The following is a 22,697-nucleotide window of genomic DNA, read 5'->3' on the forward strand; positions in this document are numbered from 1 at the left end:
TTGCAGGAACTGTATCTTTAATTGGTAATTGTAACTGATACTGAGAGTCCTCTACTATACCTACTAAAAGCAATAAGAACTTATTGCAACAGAACACCTCGTTTAACTGCTATCGGTCCACATTTTAGAAGAAAACCTGTGGCCATCGGCACACGACTGTCCTTCTGATGTCTATGTTTTCTTAAAGAATGCCTAAAGCCATGACCTTTTTTGCCATTTTGGATAGAGTAGTGAGTGGTTATCAAGTTTTTTTTAGCTGCTTGTGTCCCATTTGGGGGATTTTCCCATTCTGCTGCTGAGACACAAGAGAAAGTGAGAGGAATTCTCACCAAAGAGGGAGGAAAACAAAGCAGGTGTCCCCATTAGTAGATTTCCCCTACTCTGTTCTTGTGACAACTGTAAAACTTTAGATTTCCTATCACACTTTGGGTGAATCTTCCCAGCAGAAGAAGGACAGCTGTAAAATACCTAAAAAGGGGTTTGAACACTTTGAAATCAAAACATTTTTCTAGTTATGAATTATTGACAGATACTTTGGGGTTTATATATAAACAATTCTGGGAACATTCACTCTGAGTGATAATATGCCAAAGAAAATGTTTTTTATTTGTAAATGCACTAAATTTTTAAATGTTGTCATGTAAAATCACATTATGGCCACTAGATGGAGCTTAAGGAGCATAGGAATTAAGCATTTATTTTCTATGCACCTTGGCGCTATATAGTGACCATAATGCAGTATTACATAGAAATAGCATGTGAAGAAACAACTAAAGAGTGTTGGTTTTGGCACATATATATGCACAGAACAACCATTCACAGATACTCGCAGGGTGATGGGCCCTGCGGATAGGTTATAAATAGACCCCTAAAAGTCTTTTGTTAAAATGGATATATCCTTATATATATCCGGACCACATCAGAGTTTTGTGTGTTCCCATCCAATTTGCAAGTTCCAGGTTCTCCAGTGCACACTACATAATATAACATAAGAAATCCAAAAGGGAAAGTGGGGCCTTTCATAATGGTCAATACACCAAGTGTGTAAACCCAGAAACTCAAACGCAGGCATATGGTCACTAAAGTCACAAAATTGCATCAAATTGTGGTTTGTATTTGCTGATAATGTGTCCTACTCATGACTGCACTCTGTCTGTGTACAGGACACCTAATCTGCTGCATTGAAAAAGCTTGGTCTAAGATTGTACTAGAACAGTGCAGTATTCCTGGTTTATATGTGCATACCACATAAGCCACGCTAAAATGATGGCACAAGCAATCTGTTAAATATGATCTTAAATTTAAAAAACAAGCATCATGTTTTAAGAAATTGAGGATACTTATAAAATATATTTAAGAAAATTGCACTCTCAATAACAGAGAATAGTTGGTTAAGAAGGCCAGGGTTTGGATTGAATAAAGTGTCTGGTCTGGGATACAAAGCCATTTATGGCAATGTAGTTTTGCTATGGAATGAACTGACATATATTACTTGAACTGATCAAACACTAGAAGAAATCCAGACAACTAGATCTTTCTTCTGCTGCCAAAGGTTAAGACATTGCTCAACACCTGGATGCTATTTCTGTCTATAAATATGACCTAAATGATCAGTCTTTTTGAGTATAACCACTACAATAACCTGTAATTGTTCTTAAAGGAGAGGGCATCTTTCAACAGGGACACTTGTTCCCCTGTGTCAGGAAGCAGGGGGTGTTACCTCTACTCGGGAACCACGGGCACGGCGCAGGGCACGGGTTCCTCTTCAGCTCGGTAGAACACCTGGTGCGGGTGCGCATGCTCGAGTCGCGCGGCGTGTGCGCAGGCGCAATACGCAGGCTGTGTGCGCATCCCCGGGAGTGCACGCATAGCGTTCCTGTCTCATCTGGCTATCAGGTGTGAGCCTTGCTGGGGGAGGTTCCCAGTACACACCTTCCATCTTCCTCGCCTGCCATTGGTCCCCGGTGTAGAGAGGCCTCCTGGTTGCCTCGGTGACCAGTGGGTGGTCCTACCTCCCCTGGCTATTAAAACCTGGCCTGAGCTCTGGCTTATTCCTGAGTTATTCCACCTTATGGTGAACCCCTAGCCTCCCTGCTGATCCTCCTATTGCCTGTTGCCCCTTTGTATCCTTCCCGATTGCTGACCCTTGGACTGTCTTCCGCCTTAGAACCTTCGCTGCCTGCCTCGACCCGGATTGGACATTGACTACCCCTCTTGGTTTATCCCTAAACTTGTACTGCGTTTCTGGACTGTCAGCTGCTTACTGCCAGTGGGTTCCTCATCTCACTACTAGCTCCCTGGGACGTCTGACACCCTGACAACTAAGAGAGGATTTCTCTCACAATGGAAAGCTATCCTCTTTTCCTGTTGATTCTACAGGACAGGAAGTGAAGGATGATCTCCCTAATGAGACCCCTGGACAAAGAAAAACCTGAGTAGTTTTAACCCTCTCCTAATCTAACCATAGCATCTAGAAGTATGAACAAGGATAACCAGCATTTATTTTACCTTCCATGAACCTTTTAGGTAATGTTTTAGACTGATATTCACAGTATGGAAAGTTCCTCAATAAAAGGAAGGCTAGTGGGAGTTGACTGAAATACATAGGCTTTTACTGACCTTTTCCCCAGAAGATACCAGGTGGCCATAGATGACCTACTCTGATTACTCTGTGGCATACAACGTGTCTTGGTGCATTTGGAAGATAAATGTTGTCAGCACACCCACAAGCTTGTTATGACAACCAAAACTGCCTTTATTGGATAATCACATAAATAAGTATTTGGTGTATTTAAATTGTATATTTGAAGATAGGAAGTTGTCTCCCTGTCTGTCCTTCTTGGGGAGACTAAGCCATTATACCAGAAGAGCCAGATACCAATGCAAAATCTAACTTGATATCATAGCTAAAAAAATGTGTCTACTATCTTAAAGAGGAACTTTAAACTCCTAAATTAATATTTCCCTACTTACCTTTGGTGCTCTTACTATGTTGCTGTCACAACATACGTACAAGCCCAAAGGATCCAGCCCCACTCATCCTTTTCTCTTCCACCGCTCTCTCCCTGCAGGTTCTGACATGCACTCCATTTTACTTCTTTAATAACTGTAAACAGGCTGTCTGTTCCCACAGCCAGCCCCATGATGATATGGTGCTAGATCTCATGCATACACAAACAGAGATCTGGCGCTGTGTTTCTTTACACATTGTTACATAGTTACATAGTTACATAGTATTTGAGGTTGAATAAAGACATTAGTCCATCAAGTCCAACCAGGAATGGAGGATGTTCTAGGAATGGAGGATAGTAATGCCCCCTGGGATACCGATATTACATTTTCTAGGAGGTATTACTTTCCACCATTCATAGAACAACAAGTAAATAGACACAACGCATAATCTCTCTTTGCACATGCATGAGATCTGGCACTGTGTCTGTTTACATGAATGGAAAGGATTCTTCTCCTGGAGCTTCCTGGTATACGTGACATCGGTATTTCAGGAGGCTGCAGGAGGAGAATGAAACATCATTCTTACTTAGGCAAGAATGGTGGTAGGGGCAGGGTCACCAGAAAAAAAAAAAAAGTTAAAAAAAATAAAGAATGCTCAGCTTTTTTTTAAAGTGAAAGGGGCGGAATAGGATGCCACTAACTTTTATTTACGCTTTAAAGGAGAACTATGGGGTTCTATCTTTTTTTTTATGAATGCATTCCTTAGGCTAAATAAGTAAATAATGTAATTTACTGTAATTAGCCAACATGCACAGGAAGGCTGTAAAACCTTATTTTAGGTGGTGGGCGGGGCTAAGCGCCGCAATGAGAAGACATCCCGAGGTATCTGACGGGATCCTCCCCAAAAATATTTTAGGGCAGCAGTTGTTTCTTTTGAACATTTTATCCAATCTCACCTGTCCAGGTCCATCATATTTACAAACTGATGATTCTGTGGGGCAGTCTCCGAAGTTTTCCTGGCAGGGGTCAATCGGTAAACACACAAACCCATCACCTCTGTAGCCCTCCTTGCATGTGCACGTGTGTTTATTAGGTCCCACATATGTGCAATAAGCTGCTGCATCACATACTTTCTTCAAACATGGATTGATAGCTGAAAATAGAAGAAGTGATGGGGATGAGATATTTTGATAGCAGGGGATATATATTTTACAGCTAAGGACAGTGGAGTGCAGAGAAGAGTAACAAGCAGAGTCAGATTTCCATCACTGGAACCTGTAAGCAAACAGACTTTAGCGCAAACACTACACCCCTTTACTAGTATCACCTCTTTTACATTAAGCATGTTCTTATTTTACTGGTCCTAAAATGGCTTAGAATGAAGTGACAATATGTCAATTATGTCATTAGACATAACTTTGATTTTACGAATGGGCAGAAAATAGATAATACATATACAAGGAAGGTCACCTATAGACACATGACATGTCAAATATATTACCAAACAAGCAGAGAGAGGGTGCAAAATACCTTGTGTAGTAAAACAAATACATTTAATATTATAAAAGTCAGGTCTGCACTCTTGACTAGGATAGAAGCGCTTTCACAGAGGCCTAACATCCAGCAGTTGTAGAGCACCATCTGTGGTCAGCGTCTGGGTTATAATGCAGCCAGGATAAACTCTTTTGCACTGCCAGTGTGGCCCTGTTCTTTTTAGTTATTCACTATACATTAGGTTTTTATTTTGCTTGCTATCTCCTGCCAGTATTGACACTGCACACATATAACTGATTGAGAAAGGGGGCACATACCCAAAATGCATTACCATAGTAATGGGATGCAGAATCAGTGTTCACCTTGTTACAGGAGGTGCTTCCAAGCAATTTCTGATGCTTTTCAGAGGCAGAATGTAGTAGGTGCCTCAGCTAAAGCCAAGGGTCGCCAGCCAAGCAGCTGAAACAGCAGTATAGCTCTACAGTTGGTCTGGAATACTGGGATACAGCTGTTGGACTTCATGCCTCTGCGAAAGTGCTCCTATCACCATCAGAACTGTGAGTGTAGAATTGACTTAATTATAAATGTATTTATTTAATAAACCAGGTCCTTTGTGCCCTCTCTCTCCTTGTTGGTTCTTACAGCCGTATATTTTCCTCTGCCATCAGCAACAGCTAGGCCTTGTATCCCCATCTGTAAAAGAACTCATTTAAACTCAAAGGACTATTTTCAGAAGGAAGTTTTTTGTATGGGAATTTGCACTTGCAGTATTGTATGCTTTAGACACTTTTTTTTTTTTAGCTTAAGTGAAATGTATTTCCTGACATGGTAAAGTTGGCACAAATGGGTCACGAGTGGCTCTGGATCTCAACGTCATTTAAATTCTTGATGAAACAGCCAAAAGATGATGGATCACAAATAGACAGTATAAGTCCCCTATGACCACAAGGGAACTTAGGAAAAACTTCAAGGGCAGTGGAGCACCAGAATAATATATTGAAAAGGTGGTAAGATGCAAGTAATCTGTTTTTATCAGTATTAAAAGTTAGTAACCACTGTACTACAAACATCAACCAATGTCATCAATACTACATATTTAGTTTGATAGATTGAATGAGCAGTATCTGTGTCCTAAGACTTCAATATGTACACATGATTTCATAAATTCTGGCACCATGTGTTCATATTAAAATATACAGCTTCATGGCCAACTGTGTTTGTCAATTTGATAGGATTGTGATTATCTTCAATTGACTCTTCTCTGACTCTGATTACACTTCAGCTTCCCAAGCCAAGCACTGCTAAGGTCATTCATTAGTCTCATAAGAAGTTCATGCCTTCACCCAAAGAACAGACAATACTAGAGCTGGCTTTCAGATATGATTAGCCTTGTCTTTGTCAATTTAAATGAGTCTAGTTCTGCCCCAGTGAATCCATCAAAAATAGCAGGCATAGCATGGGTGACTAAGCTAGTGAATATATCTGTTGTGGAGCTGTACATTGTGCTTAGTATTTAGATGGGTTTTAAATTATTTTCTATTGTATTAAGTGCATAAACTGTGCTTATGTAGAATCCTCCTCTGCTGTCATGCCCTGTAGAGTTACATAGATTTGGATTCTGTACATCATAGTAACAAACAATTAAAACGTGTTAGAATGAAGCTAATATGATAAAGTCACTAGTCAGGTACCTGTTAGTGCTCAGACGTGTTTAAGTCAAAAGTACTTAAAAGGCACATAGTATCAGAAATCTTTTCATACATGCACGCTATGTGTAACACAGGCATTTATTACCTCTCACAGAGATCACATAACTTTCCCTGACAATGCTGTCATCCACTTTTCTCTCTAATTACAATCTTTGTTCAGGCCATGGTCCCGGGTCAGCATCTGCTTCCTAGACTGAGATGGTGGCCCTTGCCCTATTGCTTCTTCACCTTGTGACTTGCTACAGGGCTGCAATACTGCAGTCTGATCACTGATAGAGAAGGAAACTGAGGAAATGCTTTCTACTGCCTGCAGCAGATTTCTGACATCATCTAAGCCTAGGCAAAGTCACTAGACTGGATTTCAAGGACTGCTTTTAAATGATAGATGCTACAGCTTTTTGAAAGAATATACCATTGCTGTATATTGTAAAATGGCAGGAATTAATTCATGCAGACTTGTAAAGTTACATATAATTCACATACATATTTTATATACAGTGCAAGCCAGTATTTACAGTTTTGATAGCGTATAGCTTTTAACCCATATAACTCATGTACTGTAGTATGTTCTAGTACAATGACCAAAGAGGAAAAGATCTCTATAGCTAAGCTCAGAAGTCAGAAAAGTTGCTGTGGAAATAAAAGCTTCATATCATTTTTAAAGCTCACTGCTGAATCTAGAATGTTCTCAGAGCTGACACATATATATAGGGGAGGAACTGTTTCTAAATAGAAAAACAACAATACAATATATAGTTAGGTCAGAAGTATGTCTATGTCAGGTACATTTCCACAAACTATGTTTTCTAGTGACAGGTAGACTATTGGTTTTTGGTAAAGTTATTCTGTGGAATGTTACTAGCTTTTTAGTAAAGCAGAAACATTCATGAGCTGACAAAGTAGCTTTGTGTATTACACAGATAAGTGTCCTGATGTTTTACCATGAACATTTTTTTTTCCTGCGTCATGGTATTCATATATAGAACCCTCTACCTGTACAGTAAAAAATAATATTAATATTTCAAACTTAACAATTACATAACAGTACAATATTCTAGTCTTTCTTTCAAAATGCTCTTTTTTGCAGTTAACTAGACAAATGATAAAAGCAGTCTTACGTTCACATGTTGAGCCTTTCTCTTCATAATTTGGTAAGCATTTACACTCCAGAGCACCCGAGCTTGACATTGCACATCGTGTGTTTTTTTCACTGCAGTTCAGTACAGCACAGTCTGGTAATGCTGAAGATATACAACAAATGAATGCAGTGAAGATTGCTTATATACAAAATACTCTTATGGCACCCATAAGCATAAGACTATTGGCATTTAGTCTTGGCTATAGTAACTGTATTGGGAAATGATGATATACCTTTGGGCTACATCATGTGCAGAGACCTCAAGGCAAACTAATCTCTCTGTGAATAACTACACAGCACATAAACCAGCACACTTAGCCTGTGCAAATTGCAATCATGCATGTTTATGCCACATTTATTGTACAATGCAAGTAGACCATCTTCAGATGGATATGAAAGCACATTCTCTTTTGATCTGCATGATTGAGACCCATAGCACTCATTCTTGAATCATCCAAATGTATTTCCCTGTCTTCCTTCGTCATATAATCACTACCTGACTGTAACAAGTAAACTATAAAATGTATGGCCAGCATTAGAGAAACCATTCAGTTATAACATACATAGCAAACATTGTTTGATAGCTGTTTCACAATACACTGCACACAAGGCGCTATGTCATGAATTTTCACCCAAACCACAAAACCCACCTCCAGGGTTAGTCCCTGGTTGCTTTGCAACCAGATGACGTGCAACAGCTCACCGAAGTGGACAAGTTCGATGATTGCTATGCTGTAAAATGGGAAATGCTAATTCAGTGGACTTTTGCATAAGGCCCAGAAAGATGGAGCTCCGTTTTAAGCCTAGGCTGTAGAACAGCTGATTATACACATGGGGCCCCGGAAATGCCCACAACACCAAAATGATACTAATTAGCACCCTCTCGGTGACAAGCATATTAGGAGGGGGCTATTAAGACGGCATTCCCTTCCATTCTCTGGTGTGGTGGTGTGATGAACTGCATGGTCTGAATGCAGACTGAGTACTGTAGCAGACTTGAAATAGTGTTCCAAAAATGCCTGAGGACTTAAAAATACATTGTGGAAATGCAAAGACATAATGTTACTCAGTTTGACTGTCAGCTCTTGAATCAACATTCCCATTCCCACCAAGTTACAATTTTATATTTCTTCTAAATCAAGGACACTGTATTGCCTAATACCACCCAGGTTCAAGCCTACATTGGACATAAATGACATATACTTCTGTAGTCTTACTTACGCTGGTCACACTTAGGCCCACCATAACCAGATAAACACAAGCACGTGCCATCTCCATTAATCCCACTGCTGCAAACACCATGTACACAATCACAAACTGTGAAGAAAGAACATATTAGTTTAGATAATCACAATTACACACAAATAGCAAGAATAGAAAAAAAGTAAGTTAGCAGTTGGTTCTGGAAGACTTGATATTTTCTAGAAATCTTGAATGGTTTATAACATTCTTAAGAACAAGTACTCTAAGGGCTTATGCTTACTTGCTCTGAATCTTGAAGCAGCCCAGAGCAATGCAACAAAATGCAGTGCTGTACAATGTGCATTTCCACCAGCCTTAAAATGCTTTGCTCAAACTTTAAGATCTGTGTGAAGGGGAAGACTGGGCCGGGGGAACATTTGACTCCTGGGTCAGTATTAATAAGGTAAGTTGAACTGGTGGCCCTGAGTTACGACACTTCACCACTAAAACATCTATCAAAGCAGGACCTGCCATCAGTAACCTCTTCTGGACATTATACAATTATCTGTTCCACATTAAGACCTATAATATAAGCATCTGGCAGAAGAAAACCTTCCAGCACAAGCATGGCATTCTAAGATGTCACAAGACCAAATGCCACAAAGGAAGCTAATGCCGGAAGATGTGAAAATGTAACAATAAACTGTGTCCTATAGAAACATTTACTTTTCACCGTACCCACCATTTAATGCCGAACCATGGCACACATTCTGTGAGATCTGCCCATACCATGAAAGGGCAAGTTAGTTTTATTGTGTCCCCAGTCCTCCCCTGTGTGAGAGCCGTGCTAGTTTAAATGGTCCCCAAATATTTCACCAAAGCACGATCATTTGCACCTTGCTTCATTTGTAACTATGTACTGAGCTTAAATAAATGTCAGCATGTTCCTTATTTATATCAGTTGCTTTTTTAAAATGTAGCCCTTAGAGGAATAGAGATCAAATGTGAATTATCTAAAATGTAGCAGTTTGTCTAATACTTATCTATAGACTTTACATTTCAATATTCAGTGTCATCTATGGCGATGTAGCAGCCCAAGCGACACATAAAAAAATCCTTTCTATCTACTGTCATCTTGTGGTAGCATTGTAATATTACACCTATCAATATCATAGGGTGTCAGGCTATCAAAACACACACATACTGAGTAACAAACTTTAGCAAGCCTATTGTCAATATTTTCAGCACTGATGGTCATTTTTGTTTATTATAAATGCAGTGTGCAGCCTATGATTCCTACTTAATCCTATTGCACAATGACTGCGCTTCATCTTTCTCCCAGTGCATCCCTCAACTTCATCTGTTAATTGTGTTGTCTGCAAAAAACAGGCTCTTATCTGTAGTCAGTAGGCATGGATGGTAGTCAAATTTTTTAGTATACAAATCTGTTTACTATGACAATATTTAACAGCAAGCGAAGAAAGAAATAGCCATGCGAAAAATAACTTCCTGGTAATAATAACTCAAATGCACACTCACTGGAAATACACTATAGTGAGTATTAAAAAATAAAACATATTGCCTTAGTGACAAACTAAACCTGTAAGAGAGAAAACTGTAAACTGGATTTTCAAGGGCAAAGTTGTGCCTCAGTCATACCAGATTTGCAGTCAGGACCATACATGTCATCATTTGCGCATTTCTCACAGCTTGTTCCACCAAATCTTTCCTAAACAAAGTTGAAAAAAGTGCATACCTTTACTAGTGTTTAAATCATACATATATTTGTACTCAAATACAATGCCAATGAATGTTATTTATACAATTAATGGTATGCTATTAAAAAAGAAGACATAAGCAAGATCATTTGAATGAGCCACACATTCATGTTTTGCTAGGGTATGATCTAACAATGAATAATAGTTACCCTAAAACGACCTGTAATATAAATGGATGGATACTTATCTCCCCTGCGGACAGCAACTCCATTTTTTGCTCTCTTGCAGAGTTAGAAGCACTGTTGCTATCAGACACTTCAGGGTAAGTTGAATAGTGTGTCCCCTGCTGGGTGCTGTGGTCCTCCCACTGGCTGAGATATCATTACAGGACTAAGCCCCCTGTGGGAATAAACTATGGTGCCCTGCAGGAGACATGCTATTCGACACACAAGTGCTAGTTCTGCAAAAGAGCAAAGAGTGGTCTCACCACCAGCTGGAGAGGTAATTATTCAGTCTTTTCTATTACAGGGTGCAACCTCTTCAAAATTTTTAGAGAAGGGACATAATTGCTTTAATTCACAATCCTGAGGTCTTCTTTCCAGCCAGTTCTGGACATGATGACCAGTCCACCAAAGACGATCTTCTTGCCAGCTTTCTGACCAGACTTATTGCTGCCACCCCTCTCACTGATCATCATCAGAATGGAGTGTGATTGCTGGTAGGAGTGCTTGTGCACATCTAATCACTGGACAGCAGAGGAACAGACTGTGGATTATCTTGGCACTTTGGTAAGGTAAATATTAGTATGTAGTAGATCATCTTTTTAACTTAGTGGGGGAAGGTGGGGTAGGGGAATTACTCTCTTAATTATTTTATCATTGCAATAACTCAAAATATGTGCTCACTTATTGTAAGCACAAAACACTTACTGGACAAGTACAAGTCCCATTCCCACCCATTCCATCGGAGCACGTTCCTCTGCTGCTACAAGGGGCCGACACTCCACCAGGACACTCTGTAAAATAACAATTAGCAATATCATTTTGATTATTTAAGTTAAAGAAGATAGTGGGAGGATTGCACAGCTAATTATATTACACATATTCTGGATATTGTTGGAGCCCTCATATACAGGGAAGGATAAGTGTTTGACACCAAAATGTTACGAATTGTAGCAAAACAAATAGATAAAGTATATGTTATTTGTCAAATTCCATATGCAACTAAATTATTATGAGTGCAAGGAAGAAACTTTATATGAGCTCTGCCAACCTGTACAGAGGAAAACAAGGTGGTTGTTATTGTTGACTGCCTGAACATGCCAGTTGCCTGCTTTTTGTATAAGTTGGGGTAGAGTTACATTTTCTGTTATATTTTTTCTGTGACACCATTGCTGGAAGTGCATGTTATTGGGGATGGGGAGTGTGGGGTGCTGGTAGGGGTCAGTGCTCAGTACCTCTGGCACCGGCTGTGTCCGGTCTCCTTCCCACATAACTGATGTCACTGATGTAAGAGCTCTTAGCAACCTGGGTTGCTCTGGCTGGAAAGGAGGCAGCAGGTACCCCTCCATGTGACACAATGAGATGCCATCTAAGCAAGCCGTTTTAGGCTGCCTCATTATAGGGAAGGCCCAGTATACTTCAATGCAACGATTGTTAGTATCTGAATTTCACTTGGAATCAGCCTCTTGTAATGCCCTATACTTTAGAATTCAGACTGGGAGAAGGAGGGGCAACACTAAGAGCCAATCAGATGTGCTGCACTGCATGAGCTGACAAAAAAAACATGCTGATAGGAAAAGAGAGCAGAGTGAGCAAAGGCAAGAGCTCATCAGACTGCTGCCTTCACATAAACTGGGGTCATGGGTGTGACCAAGCGGTATTGCTAAACTGTAGTAGAGAAAAATGAGGTCATCAACCCAGTCTGGCAGGGATGTGTATATTTCAGGACTGCAAGGGCAGAAATATAAATCATTTGATTGGCAAACCAGTTTTCATACATGTAGTATATATTTAGCGGTTTGCCTTGTGTTCACTAGTAACCTGAAGTACAGTATAAACATTTACAGAGAATGGTACATTTTGCTTTGAGACCTTATTGTACATAACTGGTTGTGATTCGTCCCCTATTCCCAAAGCAGATTAATAACTTCTTTTATGTGAAAAGGATTTGGACATTTACATACTTTTTTTTACTGTGTTTTCTTATTGTTAAATACCTTGTGCACTTTGCAAATAGTAAATACAGAAGCATTTGACGTATATTAGCATATTATAATAAGCATATTAATATAAGCATATTAAAGTTTGAAGAAAGAAGAAAAGTCTGCAAAATAATTCAAATGTGTTGACAGGCTGAATCAAGAATTGTATAACTTGATTAATTAAAAGTAACAAAACAACAACACAACACAGAAAATAGTGCTGACAAGGAAAATACTTGCTAAGTTTTTTGTCATGTTTTGTGTTTGCTGTTTTGACAATACAAGTGAACATGCTTACACAGTGGGTATGTTTCCATAAGACTAATAGAGCAATGACACCGCCATTGTTCACTTATAAGTCCCAAAGGTAAGAAAGATTTCTTTCCATAATAACGCTGCCTGGAGTATGTCAGAAGAAAGGCGGTTGGTAAGAAATGGAAAGTCAGGAAATTCATACAAAATATTGGCATGCACTATTTCCTCTTCATCGTATGATGTAGTAATCAGTGTAAAAACTTAAATCTGATAAAGTTTAATCTCTTTATATTTTGTTTTCCCTGGTCTTGTTTTTCCCCACTTACACCAACATGGTAATAACGTTTTGAACTAAAAACTTTGTTTTCATTACATTACCTTATTTTAGAGCCAGTGATGTCATATACAGGATACAGGGTGCTGTACATAAATTCCTGAATACATCACACAGCACTCTGCCTCAGAACTCCCCTTAAAAGCCCTCAGCCCTGATACAAGCAGTGGGCTGGCTCTTGGGAGGTGTTGTGCAAATATCAAAATGTCATGATGGTAGGATATCAGTCTGGAGCAGTGGCGTAACAATCGCCATAGCGACCCAGGCGGCCACTATGGGGCCCGGGCACAGGGGGGCCCGGTCAGGGCCACCTGGGTCGCTATGGCATGTAGGGGTGCTGGCTGTCACAGACACAGCTCAGCAGCGGCCACGGCACATTTCCCCTCATAGCCGCTGCTGAGCTGTGTCAGTGACAGCCAGCCGCTGCGGAAGATGAGGGCGGTGTCCGGAATGGAGGAGGCGGGGCCCGCCTCCTCTTACATCACTGGCCAGCGACCTAAGTGCAGGTGGGGCCAGTGATGTAAGAGAAAGCGGTGCCTGTCGATAGCAGAGGAGGTGGGGGACGGAACAGGAGTCGGGGCCCGGCGACCACAGAGGTGCTGACAGGTAAGAGATCTCAGACCCTGCAGAGCCCACTATAGAGAGTCTATGGTGGGCTCTGCAGGGTCACTCTCCGCTGAGGCTCTGCAAGTGGCATGACTAGCAATCACGGGGCCCCATACAACATTTTGCTATGGGGCCCTGTGATTTCTAGTTACGCCCCTGGTCTGGAGGAATGGCCATTCTTAGGCAGACTTTGTTTGCATGCATGCAGACTGCCCTATGTAACATCCTCTCAGAGCATCCATGATTGAAAGATCTAAAATCCAATGAAATTTGCACTTACACATTTTCAATGTTCCCTCTGAGGTTTTAGAAAGGTAAAGAAAAGCTAACTCCGGTTGCAATACTCACCTTTACCCAGGGACTGTCCCCTAGAGCGCCTATTCTTTACCACAAGATGTCCTCAGTCTTCCGAGTTCAATGACGCCCAGTGCTCTGGACCTGGAAGACTGAATGTGAGGTGTCATGACCATGCCCCCTGAGCACTCTGCACTTAGAGTGTATTGATGCAGAGAGTGGCACTAATGTCATTATATCAGTGCTGCTCCCTACATCATCCAGGTCTGCCAACTTCAGGAAAAATATGGAAGATCGAGTGGAACCACAGAAACACATGATGGGCCAGAAGGCATCAGAAAAAGGTAAAAAAAAAAGAAAAAAAAACATACTCGGGGAAGGGGGCAGCTTAAGGGAGACGCGGGGTTCCTCTGGGGTGTGGCAGGTTAAAGCCTGCAGTTGGCCGTTACATGTTGACTTTTAAAATAAAACACACATTGGCAAAGCATATATAAAGCCATTTACATTTTTTTTTTTTATAAAGCTTCACTGTTTAAAAGGGGACTTGCCAAGACATGAACACAGACTGTATTGGAGTCAATGAGAGAAATCAATTTCTAAGAGAATTTTTCAGTGAAGCTCCAGGTATGTGTATAACTCCATTCTCAAAGTACACAAATCACTATTAAAATGAGAAATTTTATTAAGTGTCATTTTAATTGTAGAAGTAAAGTGGTGTCAGCATGTTTGTGTGACCCGATCTAAAATGTAACATCCACAACTGTTACCTGCAAAAACATTTCCGCTCTTTGGAATTTAAAGTGGAGTTTTGTGATGTTCTGTAGAGAGTGTGCCTTTCACCAAGTCCCCGACTGTTAAAAAGTGCTATCTCCTGAGGAAATATATGTGGTACAGATGAATCTACTTTGTCATCACCTCCACAACCTGAACGTTTTGCTAATCAGCTAATTTTTCAGGCACAGGAAGGAACTGATTGCCAGTGGTGTTTTCAAAGCTAGCCTACAATCCTTTTATGATAAGCACACAGGCTATTTTTCTTCACCAAGCTGACAGCGCTAACAATGTCCCAAGCTTTATTCTCACAGACTGTCCTTCACTTTTATAAGCAGGATGTGTAAGTGAAGGAAGGGGGGGGTCAGCCAGACCTCTGTGGCCTTTCAAATTGAATAAAGAATTGTCTACTCTAACCATTTATTTTTATAGGTAACTTTCCCCAAGACAAATGTGGAGGCTGCCATTGCTTAATATTTATTCTGCAACGGTTAGTTGCCTGGAAGATCCACTGGTTGCAATACGCTAACTCATTGACCCAGTCAAATGATGCAGATACGGACTTCTAACTTTACTCTGGCTGTCCTGATCTGCATAATGCATAATCTGTATTGCAGGTAAGTATATCAATATATCAAAACTGGAGCACACAGAATCTGGAGCGGTTGCCCATAGTAACCAATTAGCTTCTCTCTTCACTTTATTCAGGTAAGCATTGAAAATGAAAGATAAATGCTGATTGGATATTATGGGCAACTGCTCCAGATTCTGTCTGCTCCAGTTAAGATTGATTACCCTCAATGTGTTGGAAGTCAGAGAAAACTACCATTTAAAGACAGTGGTCAGCAATAGCAGCCCCATATTTTCAAGCTTTATTTTAATTATGCCTTCTTACACAGCTATAAGCTATATTTTTTGCAGGTATTTATGTACCACCATTCATTTACATGGAAGTTTTTTTTTTGTATGGTACATTCACATCAGTCCCTGCTTACAATCTAAGGTCTATTTTTTAAATTATATTTTTAAGCCCATGGAGCATGCTTATGAAACACCCACAAAAGTGAACCAAAAAAGTGCATGGGTACACACACAAAAAAGTGCACAGCAAGGGTGCTGTCTAAAGGTTCCGTCTCCCGAAGAGATAGGGCTCATCCCTGAACCCACGGGGCGCAAGGCTCCTGACATGGTCAAGGTACTCATGTCCACCAGGCCGAAACTAGGTTGACCCATTCCTCGTGGTCAGCCGAAGCCGACCACCAAGTACTAGGTTGAGGGCTCTCCCCGAGGGACACCCCTGATTCAGGGGAGGAAGGAACCTAAGGGCCACACATCCTCCCCTTAGACTTCAAAGTAGGCCTGAAGACCCACACCCTCCGTCCTGTGGAGTGAAAAAACACATTAGAAAAAGGGTAAAGGTGCACAAACAGTGAGAAAAATAATTTAGAGTGCCAAAGTGGATGCAATGGCTAGGCCTTGCGGCCCAGTAATTAAAAATTACCCCTGGTCTTAGCCAAAAGGCCTAGTCTAAGAGGCGTTGTGCGGCAAAAAGCAAAAGGTGTCGTGCCAAAGTGTTGTTCACACTTGTGGGGTCCCACACGCACTTGTGCTACTAGAGCACCCCTGGGTCACCACTCCAGGGGGCGTTAACACCACGGGCTTAGTGCCTTCCCAGCCCATGGCCAGACCAGTGCAGCTCCGTTCAAACCAGTAGGTACTGTGCCCTGCCAGAACTCAGCGCCGAGGAGTACTCCCAACCCCCACTCTATACGTGAGTGGACGTTAAATTCGGTTTCCTCCCCATTGCCGAGCCTTTTAGGAACCCCGTCAACAGGCAGGGTACTCGAATTCCAGCCATACTAGCCAAAAGGCCTGTACAGCGGCTTCTTTCCCCTCCTGCCACTGATAAGAACAGATACTACACTTGATCTTAGCCAAAAGGCTGAGAAGCGATCTAAGGTCTATACCTCATATGCACACATGCTAGGACTAATTCAAACAGGAGCCAATTAACCTAGCAGCATGTCTTTGGGTGTAGGAGGAAACACACTAAAGCAGAGGGAGAATATACAAACTCAATGCAGGACAATCAAGGACAGACTCAAACTCAACCCAGGACAGTATTCAAACCAAGGAACCCAGTACTGCAAGGCAGACATGCTAACCACTGAACCACTGTGCTGCCCATATGTTTGCCATACAGTAACAAGTTTTTTTTCACATTGCTTATTTATCACATGATACATCAACACTATTTAATGTCTTCAATAATTATTTACTTATCACCTAAAATATGGCTCCCTTTAAAATAAAGTAGCAAAATTGACCGTGAATTGGGGAGAAAAGGGAGACTTGCTGACATCAAATGCAGTTTTGTTTGCAAGAGGGAGTCTGAGTTTCAGGAGTCTGAGTTTCAGGAGTCTGGCTGTACCAAGGACATACAGTATATGAACATAGAAGGTATCCAATACTAAGATGAAGGTAGATGTCAGTAGCTAGTGAGATGGGGTGCTGATATCAGATTTCACTCATGCAGGTATAAGCATTATCCAGAGATGAAGTACCCAGAAATACAAGATGACAGCTGCCCAACTAGATGATGACATGAGGGAGAATGAATAAAAAGCAACAAACTTTATCTCAGCTGGAGTGCAGTCAATCTGCTTTGAAATTTTCATTTTCTGAGTGATGTAAAAAAATTAAAGATGGAAGCTGATTTGTTGGGTAACCGCACCGGTTGAGATAAAACTTGCCCTACATACTTTTTATTAATTTACCTCCAATGTCAATGGGTGATTATAGACACTGCTTCACAGCAATTCTCAATCAAAATATCATTTGGACCTTAGCTGAGAGTTCAAATCCTGTCAATGTTATGGACACCTTTAGCTATTGTTGTGATGCTACAATTTACAATGTGCCAAAGGTAAGACCCTTCTGTGATTTCATAGGTCAGAGTCAGTGGCCCACTTTTTGAAGAAAATGAATTATGCCTTTAAAACCCTCATCTCTTGGATTAGAATTTACACCTACACCCCTGAATTTACTGATGCCTGGTTTCTGTTACTTGGCACTTTATTACATATTTATATAGCATCGAGAATTTACCCAGCTGATCACATACTACGCATTCACATCAGTACCTGCGGTCAAGGAGCTTACAATCTAAGGTCCCTATCTCATATGCATAAAGGGCCAATTTAGACAGGAGCCAATTGATCTTCCTGCATGTCTTTGGAGTGTGGGGGGAAACCCGAACACTGGGAGGAAACCCACTCAAGCACAGGGAGAACATGCAAACTCCATTCAGATGGTGTCCTGAGTGGGATTTGAACCAGGGAACCCTAGATCTGCAAGAGAGATTTTAATTTCATCGATGATTTGAATAACTGATTTGATGCAATATGTTTCCTAAGCCCCTTGCTAGGGCTATTATAATCAGATTAGTAGTCCAGGTAAAACATGATACTGCAGCTAGCACCTAATAATATAATGGCACACAGAGCAATGGCGCAAATCTTTCACTACTGGCTACGATAAAAATGTACATCTTTGTTCTACTACACAAATATTATTGGACCTAGGACCCACTTCTTGTTTAAAGGAAGAAATATATTTAAATTATAAAGCAGCCACAACAGTTAATTTCTGGGTAGATTCAAATAAGTGTAATAATCCGACGCATTGGTAGGCATAATATGGAACGGACAAAATAACAACTATTACCTTCAAATTCCCTGTTTGTAAAACATGCCTAATTTGAGACAGATAATCCCATTAATGCTAACTAAAAACTATAGGGGCTATTCACAGAGGAGCCTAAGGATCCAGCCGTAGCTTCGGCTGATCCTTCGGCTCTCTTCGGCCACCGGAGCCCTTCTGTTCAGTTAAACCGAAGGGCTGCTGTACGGTCTATTCACAATATCCCGTACAACAACCGTAGGCGGCCGAGCTGTCACTGCTATCTCTGCCCAATTGGTTTTTTTAAATTAATATTTTTTTTTTAAATCTTTATTTATTTAAAAATTTTATATTTATTTACATTTTTTAAAAATATTTTTCTTTTTTTACTCTTTTCATTGATTTGCTATTCTGCTTGGTACCACGGAGGTACCGAAAAGATTAGCTGAGACGGCCCCTATGTGAATAGGGGAGAACGGCAGCTAGTGAGCTGCCGGAGCTTCGGCTCAGCCGATCCAGATGTTGAATCGGCTGAGTCGAGGTCCTTCTGCACTTCGGTTCAGCCGAACATACAGAGCATGTTTGGCTGAACGAAGTGCAGCCGCAGGCAGGCAATGTACCGAAGTGTACCGTACTGAGACGTTTCTTCAGTCTTTAATTCAATGTACGTATCTGCAGCAGATAAAGCTATTTCTTAATGATATACGATGAGGTCTTGGTTTTAGTCACATCTTCATCTTAATTATACATCATAATTATACATTTCAAATCTGTGTAACACCCACATACATGTTTAGGCTCTAATTATACATCAAACAATACTTTTAGGTAGTATGAGTAGCTTTTGAACACTTACCCATACAGTCAGGCCCCCAGTACCCAGGGCAACACACTGGCTGGCGTTCTACTTTTGTACATAAATGTCGACATCCAAGAAGTGAGAGAGAATATGCACGTATATCCAGGAAATACCTAGAAGAAGCAACCACAAATCTTTAATCATAAAGAAAGACTAGTTACAAATAACCTGAATCTTCACTCTTGATGTGTTATTGTAGTGTTATTTAGTTGTATTCTCCCCACAGAGGCTGCCCTTACTGCTGCTCCATGCTCATATATACATTACATTACAAAATGTGCTGTGAGGATTACTTAAAAGAAAAAGAACCCCTTTGATAGTTGTCAGCTATACCCTTCTTTAGCTGCCCAGAGAAAGTGTTTTTTATATTTATTACTAACAGTGAATAACAGGGCACATAGCAATACATGCGAAGCAATGCTTCACTGTTATATCAGTTCAAAGCCTCACTCCAGGCAACTGTTGTGTGAGTGTCAGAGAGTGGAGAAGAGTGTCGGCTGCTGTAGTGAGAAGGAATAGGATTCAGTATTGTGTTTGTTCCAATCTCTCTAGAATGAATGATCATTTAACCCTTTGCATTGTGTATGAGAGTGTGCTGCATGATTGATTTTGAAAGATGAGTAAAGTTGAGCTTTAAGTTTAGACTTTCAGGTTTTTACAAATGTCAGTTATCCCTGCTAAGTTTTTTTTAAGGCATTAACCCTGAGCAAGTCTGTCCAAAAAAAACTTTCCGTGGTATAAAGAAAGCACATTTTTTGTGAACTCTAGCCTTACCTTTAGTCTTGCACAGTTGTACTGCACCTCTCCGGTACTAAATTTGCTTATTTTGATTCACTGCAAACTGTGAGCTTCTCATAGAATGCATTAGAAGCTGCAGCGAGCCAGATAGAGCTTGACTCATTTACAGGCTAGAGGAAGTCTAGCATCATATAGCACTTTCTTCCCCAGCCTTGCTATACCTGGCCCGTCCCTTAAATATATTGGATTTTTGTTATTTCAATTGTGGGGGCTCTGAATCACATGTGAGTGTTTTCTAGTGAAGTCTGTGTGCAAATGCAGTCTGCCTAGGAACGCTGACTCTTCCTGATTGACAACCACCAAGTAATTGTGATGTTTTCATAACTCCTCCAAGAGCCAGCCCACTGCTTGTAGAATGGCTTGGAGCTCCTGAGAGAGGTATTGAGGCCGGATGCCGTGAGGTTCTCAGGAAACCATGTACAACACCCTGCTGGCTCCTCCCACCAGTCATGATCTGCCTGCTTGCATAGAGAAGCAGAGCGAGCCAGTGATTACATTACTTAAGCTAAAAAATAAAAGGTGTGTTATTACAACCAAACTGTTTTTTTTTTCTTTTTTAATGTCATTAGCATGTTGATGAAAGGTATAAAGGAGGAACCAGGGAAGGCAAATGTATTGTAGGCAGATTTAACTGTAGCTTTAAACAGGCCTATTCATAAAAATCCTCAAAATATATAGCCTGTGCCCCCTACCTTTTGCTGCTAAATTTGTCAAAAACATGTAAATCACAACAACAGAAAACCTTTATTGTCCCCACCACTCCAAGGCAAAGAATAAAAGTATGTCCCCAGAGTGAAAACACTAAGGCTTCATTCACACTATGCGATTTGGGATTCCTACAGCAGGTATTCCACATCTCCCATTTAGATGCGGCCGCTGTCACCTGTTCAATTTAATGACCGGGTGACAGCGGCTGCATCTGTAAGCAGCAGTTCACATTGCAGTGTGCTGTAAAAAAAAGTACAGCTTGCTCTACTTTTTTTTCAGCACAACATAACTAACGTGTCCAAAACAGAAGGCAACGCAACGGAACAGAAGTAAACTAAAAAAATGCATACAAGTTTGTCTATTTAGGACATGTTAATTAAAATAAAGGTTAGAGAAAAAAAAGGAATGGAAAGGATGTCAACGGAGGTTGACATTGCAAGTAAACAGACTTCCACTGACTTATGTTTTAGGTCTGGTGTGAATGGGCCCTAAAGCCAGATACAACCAGGTAACAAGTATTTTCAGGAGGCAGCCTGCAATTACAGCATCAATGTGTATCTCATGACAGATCACAAGGCAGGCTGTATTGCTCAACTGCAGGTTATTCTGTAAAACATCCAGGTAGGAGTTGGGGTGCCGGGATCACAAGATTATCTAAACAGAAGTACAAATCATGTGGCAAGTAAACATTTGTAGATTATTTTATAATGATCTTTTAGCAGTTTATTTTCAGAGCAATGGCTGATGGCCAATAATTAGCAATAATCAGTAATCCACATAGATAAAATACATTACCGACAGTCTCTTATTCCACTCCCACGGCTGATTTTTATGTGACCTTCAGAACAGTTTACAGCAACATTTAAGGCACATGACATACACTCTGTGTTTGTTGTAAGAAGGTTCTTTTCATCACACCTGTTTTTTACCTGGAGCAAGTAAAAAACAAATATTAGGCATGTATACAGAGCAATTTCTATTTATCAATGATTTATACATGGTATAAATACAAAAAGGTTTATTTATAAAATAGCATTGCTTATTTGCATGTACATTAATTCTAAGTGAGTTAACCAGCTGCTGTGAGAATGGGGCAAAACCAATGTTCTTAGTGTCATTTCTCTTTAATAGTTATATTGATACAGAGCAGAGTGAATGGGGAAAATACTGCATCATGGCCATTAGATGGAGCTGGGGATCATAGCAAATAAATACATGTTAGTAAGGAGATACAATGTTAAATAGAACATAGTTACATAGTAGGTGAGGTGTATATATGTGTGTGTGTGTGTGTGTGTGTGTGTGCATAATGCTAGCAATTGCATAACCCTGTATATTCTGTAAACTGAGTAACTCATCCAAGTGTCTTTTAAAGCCGGTAATGTTTTCTGCTGATACAGCTATCTGCGAAAGCGAATTCCAAATGTTTACCTCCCTCACAGTAAAAAAACGCTTGCGCAGTCTGAGATTTTACTGCATCCCCTCCAATTTCTTATTGTGCCCTTGCGTCTTCCTCAAATGCTGCTGACCCAATTGATAAGTTTGTAGATAGTAATGATGTCATCCCTTAGGCGTCTCTTCTCCAAGGAGAACAAATACATTTTTGTAGTCAATCTTGATAACATAGGCCCTCCATCTACCTTATTAATTTAGTTGCCCTTCTTTGAATTTTCTATAGCTCAAGGACATCCCTCCTGAGGATTGGTGACTATAACTGAACCACGTAAGATGTGGCTGAACCAATGGTTTATAAAAGGAGTAAATCCCTTTTTTAAAACAAGATAATATTCTACTCACTTTGTTATCTGCAGCTTCACATTGCCTACTACTGTTGAGTCTTTGGTCTATAAGTTCCCCTAGTCTGCACGTTCTTAGCTCCCAAGTGCATCACTTTACATTTCCCTAGACATAAATTAATCTGTCACATTGCTGCCCGCTCAGATTTATCGAGGTCCTGCTGTAGTGATTCTATGTCTTGTTGTAAACTTATTACCC

The 22,697-nt window shown here is 40.5% G+C and overlaps 1 protein-coding gene across 1 annotated transcript in view; it reads right to left on the minus strand.

Annotated features, from left to right (window-relative positions):
• STAB2 (stabilin 2) overlaps window positions 1-22,697 on the minus strand; it is a 114,693-nt gene that overhangs the window by 88,029 nt on the left and 3,967 nt on the right. The window contains exons 2-8 of the mRNA XM_018559668.1: window positions 21,498-21,631; window positions 19,194-19,309; window positions 11,123-11,208; window positions 10,135-10,204; window positions 8,515-8,610; window positions 7,274-7,396; window positions 3,909-4,105 (exon numbers count right to left, since the gene is read on the minus strand). Of these exons, the coding sequence (XP_018415170.1) occupies window positions 3,909-4,105; window positions 7,274-7,396; window positions 8,515-8,610; window positions 10,135-10,204; window positions 11,123-11,208; window positions 19,194-19,309; window positions 21,498-21,631 (822 nt within the window). The remainder of the gene's footprint in view (window positions 1-3,908; window positions 4,106-7,273; window positions 7,397-8,514; window positions 8,611-10,134; window positions 10,205-11,122; window positions 11,209-19,193; window positions 19,310-21,497; window positions 21,632-22,697) is intronic.

The sequence above is a fragment of the Nanorana parkeri genome, unplaced genomic scaffold (assembly GCF_000935625.1).
Source record: "Nanorana parkeri isolate BGI_ZX_2015 unplaced genomic scaffold, ASM93562v1 scaffold411, whole genome shotgun sequence".
Lineage (NCBI taxonomy): Eukaryota > Metazoa > Chordata > Amphibia > Anura > Dicroglossidae > Nanorana > Nanorana parkeri.